Genomic DNA, 16,377 nt, shown 5'->3' with positions numbered 1-16,377 from the left:
CTCCACCACCTTCACTGGAAGCTCATTCCACACAGCTACCACTCTCTGAGTAAAGAAGTTCCCCCTCATGTTACCCCTAAACTTCAGTCCCTTAATTCTCAAGTCATGTCCCCTTGTTTGAATCTTCCCTACTCTCAGTGGGAAAAGCTTTTCCACGTCAACTCTGTCTATCCCTCTCATCATTTTAAAAACCTCTATCAAGTCCCCCTTAACCTTCTGCGCTCCAAAGAATAAAGCCCTAACTTGTTCAACCTTTAACTGTAACTTAGTTGCTGAAACCCAGGCAACATTCTAGTAAATCTCCTCTGTACTCTCTCTATTTTGTTGACATCCTTCCTATAATTAGGCGACCAAAATTGTACACCATACTCCAGAATTGGCCTCACCAATGCCTTGTACAATTTTAACATTACATCCCAACTTCTATACTCAATGCTCTGATTTATAGAGGCCAGCACACCAAAAGCTTTCTTTACCACCCTATCTACATGAGATTCCACTTTCAGGGAACTGTGCACAGTTATTCCCAGATCCCTCTGTTCACCTACATTCTTCAATTCCCTACCATTTACCATGTAACCATTTACCATCTAGGCCTTTCATTGTTCATCTGTGGTGTTATTGTGTTAATGTGCCTGTAAAGCCTCAGCACTGTCTGCCTATGTGATATACTGTGGCACCTCCACCCCCGTTGTGGACATTGGACTTTGTCTGTGATACTGCTGTGTTACAATGCTGAGAACTAAATTCTGCACTCTATAGAAACAAAGAACTGCAGATGCTGGTTAATACACAAAAGGACACAAAGTGCTGGAGTAACTCAGCAGGTCTGGCAGCATCTCTGGAGAACAATGATAGGTGATGTTTCGAGGTTGGGACCGTTTTTCAGACTGGTCTAAAGAAGGGTTTGTTTCATGTTTATGTTCTCCACAGATGCTGTCTGACCCACTGAGTTATTCCAGCACTTTGTGTCGTTTTCTGCACTTTGTAACTTCCTCTTTGCTCTACCTATCATCACAATGTTTAAAAAACGTTTGGACAAGTGCACGGTAGGATAGGTTTAGAGGGATATGGGCCAAACGCAGGAGAGTGGTACTAGTGTAGATGGCACTAGTGTAGGTGAGACATGGGGCCTGTTTCATGTATGATTCCATGACTCTATTGTACTTGAGTTTGAACTGATTGTATTTATGTACAGTATCATCTGATCTGTTCTGATCGAATGCAAGAAAAGCTTTTCACGGTACCTCGGTACACGCGACAATAATAAACCTAAACCTGGAAGTTGTGTCTCCGTCAGGATGGGCTTGTTTACACCTTTGGAGCGGGAACGTACGGTCAACTCGGCCACAACTCTGACAGAGACGAGCTGAAACCTCGGCTGCTCGAGGGGCTGGATGGAATCAAAGACTCCCAGATTGTCTGCGGGAGGTAAGCTACTAAAATGCTGAGATAAACCAATAAGTCATAGGAGCAGAATTAGGCCATTCAGCCCATCCGCCATTCAATCACAGCTGATTAATCTTGGAAGGATATGCATTACACGCAGGCAGAGGAGATTACTTTAAAGCCCCTGTCTCACGGTGCGAGTCCACCCATGAGTGATCCCGAGTGAAAGAAAAAATCAAACTCGTGTTTGTCTAAGAGATTCCAAGTTTATGTTCACGAGTTCAAACGAGTTCCCACGTGTATGTCTAAGTTTGTCGTTTACTTCTCATTTCTGCGATGAACCAAGTTTCTCTCCCGAGTTACTCTTGAGCCAACAATGACAACCGACGTGTAGAAAAATCATCACATGGATAAATATGTCATGCAGTTTTATTTTACTGTAAAAAGCCTCCCATGACCATGGACAGAACTGCCCCGATGATCAGCTTCTCCGTGTCTCTTGTGTAGCTGCATGCTTCTCTTGTCATGTAATTAACCGCTTTTATCAAATCATTGCCTATCATTGCTACAGTGCAATAAATGGCATTTAAAATACTTGGCTGTCAAAAAAAGCAAAAAAAAACTTACCAACTCAGTACAGACAGCACCCGTAGTCGGGATCGAACCCGGGTCTCCAACACTGCATTCGCTGTCAGGCAGCTGCACCACCGTGAATGAAGGCCTGTTTTAAGTATCAAATAGAAGAGCAAGAAGGTGATCAAGGCGGAGAAAGTGTAGAGGCCAATGCCCAGGTAGTCCAACTCGCAGGAGTACAGGTCCACCATGACGACGCCGTGGCCGCGGTGAGCTTTGGGGGAGGTGCAGGTGACATTGGTGACCAGGCGAGGGATGTAGACCGTGGTCTGATTGATCCACCACACGAACCACCTGGCGTTGCAGGTGCAGAGAAAGTGGTTGCCGCTTAGCCGCAGCTCCCGAAGGTGTTTGATGGCGCTGTCCGGGAAACTGGAGGCCTGGATGGTGTTCAGGTTGTTGTAGCTGAGATCCAGGTACTGCAGGGAGGTCACGTCCCGCAGGAAGTCCTTGGTCAGCTTGGAGATCTGGTTGCGGGTGAGGTTGAAGACGCAGCGTCTGGGTGCAGTTGGGCAGCATGCGAGGCACCGTGGTCAACAGGTTGCTACTGAGGTCCAGCAGCTCCAACCAGCCTAGCAGGTAAAGCCTGCCCCAGTTGAAGCTCCACAGCTGGTTACCTCTCAGCACAAGCTCCTTGAGTAGCGGGGCAGGTGGTCAAACACGTCGTGCGGCATGAACACGATTTTCTTCCCCTAATAATCCGCTGCTATCTGTGTTTGAGAGCGAAAACTTGCAAAGGGCATGCACTGTTCCTCGCCAGCAAAGATGGACACAGAATTATGGAGTAACTCAGTGGGACAGGCAGCATCTCTGGAGAGAAGGAATGAGTGACGTTTCGGGTCGAGACCCATTACTTCTCTCCAGAGATACGGCAACAGCACAGCACAAAACCAGTCTGAAGAAGGGTCTCGACCCGAAACGTCACCAATTCCTTTTCTCCAAAGATGCTGTCTGCCCCGCTGAGTTACTCCAGCATTTTGTGTCTATATCCCATGGCTTATAATGTCACCTCACATTGTAAAATCATTATCTGAAGAAATATCTCCTCGCTGGCTCAAACATAATCTATGTAGAACTCACGTTTCTCTCTGCTTCATATACGTGGGAATTCCCTCAGTATGGTCACTTTTCACGTGTCCCGCCCGGTGTTAACCTTTCCCATCAATGCTTGAGCCCCCATCTTCGCTCTGTACCTTCAGCTTCATTGGCGTCTGGAGTTGAGCCTACTCAGGACAATGTCCAAGCCATCAGCGTGATCCCCGCCCCAACTAACGTGAAAGAGCTAGCGCCATTTCTGGGCACCACCAACTTCTACCGCAAGTTTGTGCTGCAGTACACGCAGATCTCAGAACCGCTACAGAAGCTGCTACGGAAAGACACACAGTGGGAATGGACGGATGAGCAGGACCGCACGCTGAATGAGCAGGATGAGCAGCGTTCAACACGCTGAAAGACAAAATAGCATCTCCGCCTGTTCCCGCACACTTCGACCCAAGTGCGGAAACGTACGTCACACCAGATGCTTCCGGTATAGCGATCGGAGCAGTGTTCTCGCAGGGTATCGATGGAAGCGAACGACCGATCATATTCGCGTCCCGTCCCTTGACTGCCACAGAACGCAAGTACTCCACCGGGGAACGCGAAGCATTAGCGTGCATCTACACGTGTGAACACTGGCACGTATACCTATACGGGAGACCATTTACTCTCCGTATGGATCACCAAGCGCTAACTACGTTGTTGGACACGTCAGGCTCAGGACACCGTCCGCTCATGATCTACAGATGGTCCGGTCGCCTTCATCAATACAACTTCAAAGTAGAATACCTCGCAGGTTCATGCAGACATGCTCAGTCGCGTCCCAACGGTGGCACCCGCAAGCACACGCAATAGCGACGCTTCAAGTGACATTGACGAATACGTTCTCGCGGTAATTTCGCACGCGATGGAGAATCTTGTGACGCGGGGAGAGCTGAAAGCATAGTTGACAGCTGACGGCACACTGCAAATCGTCTGCCAGTATCTCAGGACAGACTGGCCCAAGGAGATAGCAGACGACTTGGTTCCGTACCACCGGGTACGCCACTAACTGGCTGTGGTTGACGATACATGTGTCACGCGCGGAACTCGAGTGATTAGACCCAAATCACTGCAACACCGCGTGTTACAACTGGCACACGAAGGACACCCGTACATTGTTAAGATGAAACAACGGTGTCGCGAGGCAGTGTGGTGGCCAGCAATAGATCGTCGCATAGAAGATTTCGTTAAAAATTGTGAAGCGTGCACAATTAGTGAGAAAGCAATAAGACCATGTCCTGCCCATCTTCAGCCAATCCCATGGCCGGACAAACCATGGAGGCTCTTGCAACTCGATATCTCCGGAGAGGTGCAAGCTGCGCCAAGAAGCCAGCGGTTTCTACTTGTAGTACACGATCTCATCAGCAAGTGGCCTGAGATCGCAACTACTTTCTCCGTCACGACAAGCTCAATTATCGCGATTCTCAAAAAAGCTGTTCACTAAGTGGGGACTGCCAGAGGTCATAACGAATGCCAACGGCCCTCAGTTCATATCTGAACAGTTCTTCACTCTCCTCGTGAGCCATGACATTCAACATCAGCGGACGTCGAGATACAACCCCCAATCGAACGGCGGGGTTGAACGATTCAATCACATGATTAAGGAAAGCATAAAAGCGAGCGTGTCGGAGGGGAAAACGTTCGAACAGTCAATCCATATCCTCCGCCGATCCTACAGATCCACACCACACACGTTGTCTGGGAAAACACCAGCAGAGCTGATGATAAGGTGAAACCTGCGAACAAAACTGAATGCTCTTCAACCATCATCGCACCCAAATCCGGACACAAGAGCGAGGGTGGAAATGATAGCTCACAGACAAGCAAAAGGGAAAGCGTACTGTGATGCCAAACGCAGAGTACGAGTGCCGCGGTTCAAGGTCGGTGACTGGGTACGAATCAGCCGCCCTAACAGACAACATAAGCTTGCAAGCGCACTCTCCAAACCGATACAGGTCAAACGGAGATTCGGCGAGAACGCGTACCTCCTCCAAGATAACACCAAATGGAACGCGAGGCGTCTAATTGCAAGTAGACAGGGACAGGAAGAAGATGAATTGGACACTTTTCCTTTCCCAATATCCAATCAAGACAGTGATTGTTGTCAGCATACAGCAGAGCACACAGCGGAGCAGTCTATTCCCACTCAACGCTCTCAGTGACAGAGGAGGAGGCCTCAATATCTGCACGATTATCAGCTGTGAAGCCTTAAACGTTATGTGCACCGAGCTGTTATGTTGGACTGATTGCATATGGACATATTTGGGTGGATAACGGGATTTATATGTTAACCTGCGTTTATAAGGAGGGAATTGTGTTGTGTCCTAGAGTCACCACTAGAGGGCTCTGCCTCGAGATGAATGTTTCCGAAGGGGGGTCCCTGGGAGATCTGCTGGGGTTTTGCAGCAGCCACGTTAGGCTGGTAATAAACACACTTCGGGTTCTGTACATCAAGTGTAGATTGTGAATTATTTAGCTCTCGAACACAACAGGGAGCTCAGTATCGGTGATGGACTGGGCAGTGTCCACCACTTTCTGCAACATCTTTCGTTCTTTCGAGTGGTATTATATTCTGGTTACCAAAGCAGGCCGTCGCACAACCAGTCAGTATCTACTCCACCATGAAATGGGGCAACCATTTATTTCCTGCAAGTGATGGCCCTTTGTGTCTGTGCCCAAAAAATGACATATCCACAGCATGTTGTTCAATGAAATCAATACAGAATTCGTTAGAAATACTCAACAGGGCTGGCAGCGTCTGTGGAGAAATAAACAGAGTGGCGCGGTTTCGCAGTGGCAGCGTTGCTACATTACAGCACCGGAAACCCGGGTTCGATCCTGACTACGGGTGCTGTCTGTACGGAGTTTGTACGTTCTCCCGTGCCCACGTCATTTTGCAATTTTTCAGTGTTTCAGTTTCCCCCCAGACTCCAAGGATGTACAGGTTTGTAGGTTAATTGACTTTGGTAAAAATTGTAAATTGTCGCTAGTGTGCAGGATCGTGCTAGTGAACGGGGTAATCCTTGGACGGCGCCGGTCAAAGTAACTGGGAAGGAGAGAAAACAAGTTACAGAGGAAGTGCAGAAGAGATAGAAATAGAAAGGAGATATGACTGACCGGGTGAGGAGAGATGAACATAGAACCGTACAGCACAGCAACAGGCCCTTCGGCCCACAATGTCCATGCCGAACATGATGCCAAGTTAAAATAAATTCCTCTACCTGCACGTGATCCATATCCCTCCATTCTCTGCACATCCACGTACCTAGCTAATAGCCTCTTAAATGCCACTATTGTATCTGCCTCCAGCAGAGTGTTCCAGTCCCCCACCACTCTCTGTAAAAAGCTTGCCTCACATTTCTCCTTTACAATTAACCCCTCAATGACAGATTCTTCCAAGCTGTTATTGGGCAACTGAACCCGTCCTCTCACCAACCTGAGACCGGTCCTGACCTCCCATCTAACTAATTGGAGACCCTCAGACTATCATTAATCAGACTTTACTGGACTTTACCTTGCACTGAATAGCAATGTTACAAAATTTTGAGATTTAAAAAATCAAGTTCGTAAGTTATCCCATCAGATAAAGCATAAAAAAAAGTTTAATTTGACACCTAATTCACTTTCATATCTCAAGTATTTAAAGAGTTATGGCCATTTTCATACTCGGAAATTAGCATCTTGTTCCCTATTGATTTTCTATGGACATAACAAAAAAGCTGTGATCGTGTGCTGTCAAAAGGCCATAACCTTCTTAAAAATGAAGAGAACTGAATGAAATTTTCAGTTATCGTAGATTGAACCATTCTGAAACAAATATAAAATAATCTTACTTGGATGACCTGAAATTAAAACATATAATTAGTTAGTTACCCAAGTGTAGCTAATTTCAAACTTCAATTACTAGATCTAAACATCTATCCATTTCTTAATAAATGATTAACATTTTTAAATAGCCCAAGTGTCCAAATAATATTCATAAATAATTCACAATAAAACATGATTTTGAAAGTACACAAAATTGCTGGAGAAACTCAGCGGGTGCAGCAGCATCTATGGAGCGAAGGAAATAGGCGATGTTTCGGGCCGAAACCCTTCTTCAGACTGAGGATTTTGAAATCTCATTTACATTAATTTATAGGCCAAATGGAAGGAATTTAGTGTTCAATTGCTGTAAATTAAAGTCCATTTTAAATCAGCTTTCCAGTGGGTTCCTGTGGAACGCGCTGGTTTAGAACGTTCACATTGCAGTGGATTTGTGCCTCCAATGCCCAGGAAAAGACTGCGGGATATAAAGAGCCCAAAATTAGCTACTCGCAACATTAAACTTTGTATAAAGGGTTCTTAAGAAGCCATTTTTTATTTAAAAATAAGCTACATACCTTCTGTATACAGCTCCATGCGGCCCTGTGGTTGCGTGAGGTCGCGGGTTTAGAGAGTGATTTTTAAACTTTATAACTATTATACAAGGCCATAAAAACTAATAATACCTTTTGCGACGGGGTCTTTCAGCGATTTTTCGTTAATGATTTACTAGGCTGAACATCTTCGATTGGAACAGCCTAGTGAAAATCGCGTTTTAAACCCGCCCCCCTCTAAACGGCGCCAAAATCGCGCACACCCGCAGCGCCAGATTTTCAGCGACGCTTCAGGTAGGCTTTGCAACATACCTACACTGAACGTTATTCACTATATCCTGTATTTGCACAGCATGGATGGCTTAATTGTAATCTTATATTGTTTTTCCGCTGACTGTTTAGCATGTAACACAAAGCTTTTCTTTATACCTTAGTACACGTGGCAATAATCTAAACTGAAACAATCCAAGGCTGTCCAACCTCTCAATCTAGCTAATACGCTCTAATCCAGGCAGCATTCCGGTCAACATAAAAACATGCAAGCTAATGCTGGAGAATCTCAACGGGTCAGGCAGCACATCTGGAGAACAAGGATAGGTGATGTTTCGATTTGCATCCGTTCTGGTAAATCACCTCTGCATCCGCTCCAAACCTCCCACATCCTGCAATGAGCCATCCTGTTTCTCTCTCCAGAGATGCTGCCTGCCCTGCAGTGTGTTTTCAGCATTTCCTGAATTCAATTACATTTCCAGCTTGTTGATTGTGGTGTTGTGTTTTGCAGTTCCCACACCATGGTGTTCAGTTCAGCATCGGGGCAACTCTATTCCTTTGGCCGTGGAGAGAACGGGCAGTTGGGAACCGGACAAACCATTGACCATTTTGTGCCTTGCCTGGTCACCTTCTCAACAGACGGGACCCACAACCTGCAGCCTGCTCCTGGTAGGAATATTCTGTATTGTCATAGAGGAATAGAGTCACACAGCACAGAATGGTCCATGCCGACCAAGATGCCCCACACAAGCTAGTCCCCTTTGCCCACATTTGGCCCAGATCCTTCCAAACCTTTTCTGTCCATTGTCCAAGTGTCTTTCAAATTGTGTTACAATACCTGCCTCAACTACGTCCTCTGGCAGCTCGTTCCATCTGTGTAAAAATATTGCCCCTCAGGTTCTTATTTAATCTTTCCCCTCTCACCTTAAATGTAAGGTAGACACTGTCTGGTCCATCGTGGTCCTGGCCTTCCCCACCATCGAAGGGATCAGCAAGAAGCATTGCCTCAAAAAGGCAGCTAATATCATCAAAGACCCACACCACCCTAGTTTTTGATTCATTCAGTCTCACTCAGTCTCCTGCTCCAAGAAATAAAGACCCACAGCTTGCTTTGCAAACATTCCCTTATTCAGTGACTGTCTGTCTGTCTCTCCCTATTTTATCTCTCTTTTCCCATCTCTTTCCCCCCCTCTCTCTCTCACCCCTGCGTCTCTCTATCTGTTTTCCTCTTTCTCTCTTTTTCTCCTCATCCACACTTATTCTCCATATCGCTTTCCTTTCTCTATCTCTGTCTTTCCACCCCTCTCTCTCTCTATACCCCTTCTCTCTCACTGTGTCTGTGCCTCTGAAATATTTCCTAGGTGTGATAAAAAATTGAATGTATTTTTCTTCCTCATGACCCTCGACAGGAGGTCTGCTCCAACCAGCTGTGAAAAGGATATTTGCAGGTCCCAACCAGAGCGTTGCCTTGTGCTTTGGTGTTAAGGTAGGAAACATACTCGCAAATATTCTGCCCTCTCAGTACAGCCCAGCCGTGTCAGTATGATACCCTTACTGACATGGGGTGCTGGAGTAACTCTAGCATCTCTGGAGAAAATAAATAGGTGACGTTTCGGGTCGAAACTCTTCTTCAGACTGGAGACGTCTGAAGAAGGGTCCTGACCGAAATGTCACCTATTTATTTTCTGCAGCTATGTGGCCTGCCCTGCTGCGTTACTCCAGCATTTTGTGTTTACCTTCAATGTAAACCAGCATCTGCAGTTCCATCCTACCCATTTGCTTGTGATTGGCCCTTTCCTCTCCATGTACCTGTTCAAGTGCCTTTCACCCAGTTTAGAGAAATCAAGAGCCAGAGGACATAGGTTCAACATGAGAGGGGCAACGTTGAGTGGGAAGATGAGGGTTGGCTGTGAGTTCTCTGCCTTGCAGATAAGCCGTTACAACTTTGGATGTACGCACGCTGAGATGCCACTACACCTGTCGCCAGAAACATTTCGCAACAGGTTAAATTGTTAATCAATGTGGAAAAGCAGCAACGCCCTGAGCTCCTGGGGTAGCTGAGAGTGAGAGGCCATGCTTGAGATCACAGCTTGATATGGCATCAGCTCTGCCCCAGATCGCAATACCGTGCAGAGAGCTGGAGATGTAGCCCACTCCATCACACAGACCAGACTCCCCACCATTCACTCCATCTACACTTCACGCTGCCTTGGGAATGCACTGTGGTGGTAGATACAGATATGATCATGGCAGTGTCATAAAGTCATCCAGCGTGGAAATATCCCCAGCGGCCCAACTTGTCGCACCGACCAACATATCCATCTACACTATCCCATCTGCCTGCGTTTAGCCCATATCCCTCTAATCCTATCCTGTCCATGTACCTGCCTAAATGTTTCTTAACCTTTGAGATAGTACCTGACTCAACTACCTCCTCCGGAAACTCGTTCCATACACCCACTACCCACATACACCTGCTGTAAAAAAAGTTACCCCTCAGGTTCATATTAAATCTTTCCCTCTCACATTAAACGTATCTCTTTTGGATCACAATTCCCCAACTCTGGCCAAGAGACTCTACACATCCACCCGATTTATTCCTCTCATGATTTTGTACACTTCTATATGACCCCTCATCCTCCTGCGCTCCAAGGAATAGCGTCCTAGCCCACTCAATCTCTCCCTATGGCTCAGGCCCTCGAGTCCTGGCAATGCACCATTTCCAGCTTGACAACATCTGTCCTATAACATGGTGCCCCAAACTGAACACAATACTCTAAATGTGGCCTCACATATAAACTTGCCGCTCTAAACTTGCTGCCAGAGGAGGTGGTGGAATCAGATACAATCACTACGTTCAAGAGGCATTTAGCCAAGCAGTACATCCTCTGGCAGCTGGTTTCATATACCCACCAACCCCCGTGTGAAATATCTACCCATCAGGTTCCTATCACAATCTTTGGAGTAAACTAAACTAAACCAAACAAAATCTGGTGATATGCGGTATAAGGATTATCTGGTGATTTTCAGTATAAGACCACATATTGTGCCTTAATAATTATGAATTTCTGTACGGTTATTTGGAGTTTCCGGAGCAAGCTAGCTTCCTTGGTTTCCTTTGCTCATTGTAGGCCTCACACTCTGCTGACTACCAGTCTTCATTCAATCCTCTAAGGAGAATTGTCATGGCTGAAGACTCATTCTGGAACACCTGGAGCATTCTGGATAATGGGGAGCTACAGAAGGACATCAAAGAGTGAGTGTGACTTTCTTCATATTAAATGTGACTCACATTGGTTTAGGGGCGGCACAGTGACATGGCTGTAGAGCTTCCGCCTTACAGCGTCAGAGACCCGGGCTCGATCCTGGCTACGGGTGCTGCCTGTGTGGAGTTTGCACGTTCTCCCTGTGACCGTGTGCTTTTCCTCCATATTCTCTGGTTTCCACTCACAGTCCAAAGACGAGTTGGTTAATTGGCCACTGTAAATTGCCCCTAGCATGTAGGGAGTGAATGAGAAAGTGAGATAACATGGAAGAGTTTAGTTTAGTTTAGTTTAGTTTATTATTGTCATGTGTACCAGTGAAAAGTGAAAAGTTTTTGTTTGCATGCTCTCCAGTCAAAGGTCGGCATGGAATTGGTGGGCTGTAGAGTCTGTTCCCATGCTGTATCTCTGAAGCAAAAAATTGGACAACCATACTCATAGATAGAAACAAGATACTGTGGGGTCAGAAGTTCTGAGGTAAAATTAGAAAATGCCAGAATGACCCAACAGGGTTAACATTACAAGTCAATGGCCTTTCGTCAGAATATTTGAAATGAATTAGGCTGTCAATGGGATAGAGATCAGCTACAACAATGAGCGAAGAAATGGCAGATGGAGTTTAATCTGAGCAAGTGCGAGGGGAATGTAAGGGGAAGGTATACAATTGATTGGCAAGACTCTTGATAGATCCCAGAGTGGGTCTTTGGGCCACAGATTCCTGAAAGTGGCAACTCTATTTACTAGAGTGGTAAAGAAGGCTTATAGTATTTTACCTTCATTGGTTGAGGCATTTGTATAAGAGCCAGGAAGTCATGATGCAGCTTTGTAAGACGTTGGTTAGGCTGCATTTGGGGTTAATGTTTGAAGTTCTGAATGCCCCCATTACAGGATGGATGTTGAGACTTTGGAGAGGATGCAGGAGGTTGACCTGAATAATGCCTGGAGTAGGGAATATTAGCTACAGGGAATGGTCTGACACAATTGGAATTGAGTCAAAGATTGAGGGGGAACCTGATAGAAATATCTCTCTCCCTCTTCTGTCCCCACGGTATCTTTATTCTATCTATGCAGTGATAGACCTGATATAAGATGATAATAATAATAATAATAATAATAATAATAATAATAATAATAATAATACATTGTATTTTCGGGCGCCTTTCAAATCTCAAGGTCACCTTACAAAGATTAAACAAAAGAGAAAAAAAAACATATAGTCGGAGAAAAATAAATAATAAGGACATCATCAATACACAAATTAAAGATAGAAATCGCTCCAAAGACACAAAATCAAAAAATAAAAAAAAACACAATGTGAAGAGAGAGCAGCGGCAGCTAAAGTGCGCCAGCGTCCACTCTCTCTTCCGACAGCCATCTTGGACACAGACTAACAAAGTACCTTACACACAGAAAAATCATCCCCCCACAGTGGATACCGCTGTGGGGGAAGGCACAAAAGTCCAGTCCCCAACCCCAGTTCTCCCAAATGTCAGGCCTATTAAGGCCACCACCCGTTGCCTCAACGGAGGCCCGAAGTTCCTGGCCGTTCTAGTCGGGTGGTCTTGCCCCGGCATTGGGAGAGTCCTCACAGTGGCTGGGCCACCTGGAACGGCCGCTTCCTAGCAGGGGATTGTCGGCTTCCGCAGCCAACAAGGCCGCGCCGGTTTGGAGCTCCCAGGCTCCCGATGTTAATGTCGGCGCCGCCCGCTCCGCATATCCGCAGCCCGGGGGTGTTGCTCTCGGCGGTCCAGCTCACCGGAGCTCCAGCGCGTCGATCCAGCGCGGCGACCCAGGCAAGGCATTGCCCGCTCCGCGATGGAGCTCCAGCGCTGTGCCGCCACCGAAGCCGAGGTGCTGGGCGGTCACCACCAGGAAACGGCGCTCCAAGCCCACTGGTAGGCCACGAGGACGGGTCGACGGGCAGCCCGGAGAAAAAGCTGCCTCACCGACCAGGTAGGGACCTAGAAGTAAGGTTACCTCCTTCCCCCCACAATAAAAAGTCAATTTCTCCGAAAAAACGACGAACAAAACTACCTAAAAACTGAAAAAAAAATGAATTAAACGGACGGCTGCTGGTTAGCAGCCGTTCCCCAAGATGGCTCCCCCTCCTCAACTATGCCTCTCATAAGATTATGAGAGGCATAGACAAAGTGGACAGTCAGAACGTTTCATAATTTTATAAACTTCTATCAGGTCTCCCCCAAAACCTCCCCAACTCCAGAGAAAACAATCCAAATTTGTCCAACCGCTTCTTATTGCTAATGCCCTCTAATCCATGGAACATTCCGGTAAACCTCTTCTGCACCCACACCAAAGCCTCCACATACTGGACTTCTTGTAATGATGTGACCAGAACTGCACGTGATTCTCCAAAAGCAGACTAACCAAAGTCTTATAAAGATACATGTGATTTCATGAGTTCTGTTCTCAATATTCAGAATGCTCAGGAGGTCAGAATTTGATATCTGATATCGGGAATGGGAGAGAGCTCGGATTTAGTTTCGTTTTGAGGAAATATTATATGAATAGAACCGCTCGGATAGTGACTTTTATATAAGCTAGGTAATTTGCAAAAGAAAAGCTTAAGGTTTTCCTGACAAAATAAAGTGCAATGAAACATATACACACAGGGAAGGATGAATCAAGACATAGAAACGGTTAACCTAAACCTGCATAGCTTAGTTTATTGCTTTGAGACAATTATAACACTGGAGGAAATTCTATTTGATATGACTTTGTGTTGAAGAATGGATAGCTGAATAGGGGCCTCTTCTTAGGCCAGAGGTCAACTGCTCTTTTCTCTATGGCACATTCTTAAGCTGTGAGGGTTATGCTGAGATTGAGACAGAATTCAAGGCTGAGAGATAATAGACCCTGCAGTTAGCCTTGGCTATGTTAAATTATAATGAGATTGTGATAAAGGATAGGATGTATGTGAAGAGGAGCAGTTGCTTGGAGAAGAAGAGAATTTGATTGATGGATATGTTTATAGGAAGTCGAAGAAGCAGATGTAATTCTGATGTAATGATTTGAGTTGTAAATCTCCGTTGTGTTCTGCCTTGTACATGAGATTGGAAATCCAGTGTCCAGATAGCAGGAAAGGGGCTACAAATTAGAATTGAGTTGTATCCTGGCACCAAACACTTATTAATTGAGTTGACAGATTTACGACCCATGTATGAGGTGTATGGGTTTTGAACTTAGAAACTGTAATTCAGCAAACATATAATTAATGTTTTAAAGACATAGGTAATAGTATTTCAATGTGTAAAATTATAGTGAAACAATTTATGAAATGTATTGTCTTAGTAGGAATGTAAACATTAGACATAGAAATTGTTGAGATTTATAGAAATATCTTTCTTCTTGGTATGGAAAGTGTGTTTCTTGTGTGATCATTGTATTACATTATCTATATTACTAAAAGTCTGATCTTGACCGCTTTTGGCCCACTGTGCTGCGATTTCTGAGAGAACGCCGCCACCAATGGCCGTCATTTTTGGCCACCTCGCTCAGAGCCCCCCTCCGCCTTCCGGGACCAGAGGATTTTTTCCATCGATGAAAAATCAGAGAGATATTAATGTCTCTCTGCTGCCCCCACTGGCGGCAGGAGGAGGGACTATAAAACCCGGAAGTGTAGTGCCTCACTCAGTCTCTGCCAGACCCAGGAAGCGAGAGGGTCATGGCTCTCTGAGCTGCGAATAACACTGAACGCACATCTACTCCACGGTGAGTCCCCTTGATGCGACTGTAAAGTGGCTGCAGCCCAATTGTTTGCCTCGCCTTTTTAAAAAGTTTGTGATTGGTTATTAGCTTGTCATACCCTCTGTATCTGAAATGTCTAATACCTATATAAATGACATGAGTTCTATCAAAGTTACTCCTCTCTGGACCTGCCCCAGAGCATCAGCTCTGTGTTGGAAGGTTCAAGAGACTAGTCTCAGCTGAATAAAGAACAGATTTCAACAGCTACAAGTGTTTGAGTCAAGTTGACTTTAGATTGACAAAATAACTCAGTTTAACAGTTTCCGAAGGAACTGCAGATGCTGGTTTACACCGAAGATAGACACAGAATGCTGAAGTAACTCAGTGGGTCAGGCAGCATCTCTGGAGAAAAGGAATAGGTGATGTTTTCAGTCGATTAAAGATAGGTTATAGGTTTCCAGTGAGGTAGATGGAAGATCAGGACTGCATTTTGATGCAAAATCAAAGTTCCATTCTGTTATATTTTCTGGTTTGCATTTATCACTCTTTGATTGAAAGACTAAGCCATAACCACCTCTGACATTGATCTCAATAAACAGTGTTCACTTTTTTCCAGGGAGATTGGTCACATTTTCTCCGCTGAATGCCTCAACGGGAGCTTCTTGGAAGTCAGGTAAGAATAAAGAGTTTTGGATGGCGGGTGGGAACATGGAAATATATTCACCAAGAGCAGGTGTATGATGCGGAGATGTAGGTTCAGCACAGCAGGTAGTGCTGCTGCCTCACAGCTCCAGGGATCTGGGTTCAGAGTAAGGAAGGTTTGTGTGGCTGAATGGCCTGCTTTATCTCTTATGTTTTTTTTAAGGATGAAGGTTAAATAGAGCAAAGAGGTAGCAATCAACAATGGCGCTGAAAAGCCGCTGCCTCACAGCGACAGAGACCCAGGTTTGATCCTGATCTCGGGTGCTGTCTATGTGGAGTTTGCACGTTCTCCTTATGATTGCATGGATTTCCTCCAATTTCCTCCCACATCCCAAAAACGGGTTTGTAGGTTAATTGTAGGTCTTGGGCAGAGCTGTTCCCAAAGCAATCTGTGGTGCAACCTGACAGTGTGCTTTCCAAGGTGCTTCTGTGGACGTTTGTAAAAGTAATTGAAGATATGCCAAATTTTGTCAGTCACAGCAGCAAGTGGAGGTGTTGGTGTGCTTTCTTGGCTTTCGCATCTATTAGGTATGTTACAAAACTTACCTTCAGTGGCGCTGCAGTTCTGCCACTGCCCTTGTGCGTGACTTTGGCGCCTTTGAAAGGGGGTGGGTTTAAAATGCGATTTTTCTGCAGCCTATTCAAATCGGTCTCTGTCAGGCTGTTTAGTTGCTAAAGAAAAATCGCTTAAACTGCCGTTTTATTAAAATTAGCGCTGGATAATTTAATTGTTGGAGTAAAATTAAAATCATCTTCAAATGCCGTCAATGCCGACAACGGGACAAGGCAAGTTATGCCGTTTATTTTTTCATATAAACTTGCTTCTTAGGATGCCTTTAATCAAAATTTCACGTTGCGAAAATGTCATTATGTAAATATACGAAACGGCAGTGTTTTTCCTGCCGATGTGGGGTTTAAATTCACTGCAACTGCAATGTTCCAAACCAGCGCGTTCTACCAAATCCCACTCGCAAGAT

The 16,377-nt window shown here is 45.5% G+C and overlaps 1 protein-coding gene across 1 annotated transcript in view; it reads left to right on the top strand.

Moving 5' to 3' along the window:
* The window catches only part of LOC129695131 (probable E3 ubiquitin-protein ligase HERC3), a 75,972-nt gene that overhangs the window by 15,307 nt on the left and 44,288 nt on the right, over positions 1–16,377 (top strand). The window contains exons 6-10 of the mRNA XM_055632040.1: positions 1,301–1,431; positions 8,242–8,399; positions 9,140–9,216; positions 10,862–10,986; positions 15,315–15,371. Of these exons, the coding sequence (XP_055488015.1) occupies positions 1,301–1,431; positions 8,242–8,399; positions 9,140–9,216; positions 10,862–10,986; positions 15,315–15,371 (548 nt within the window). The remainder of the gene's footprint in view (positions 1–1,300; positions 1,432–8,241; positions 8,400–9,139; positions 9,217–10,861; positions 10,987–15,314; positions 15,372–16,377) is intronic.

Source organism: Leucoraja erinacea, chromosome 1 (assembly GCF_028641065.1).
Source record: "Leucoraja erinacea ecotype New England chromosome 1, Leri_hhj_1, whole genome shotgun sequence".
NCBI lineage: Eukaryota > Metazoa > Chordata > Chondrichthyes > Rajiformes > Rajidae > Leucoraja > Leucoraja erinaceus.
The sequence above is the reverse complement of the archived record's forward strand: the minus strand, read 5'-3'. Positions and strand labels throughout refer to the sequence as shown.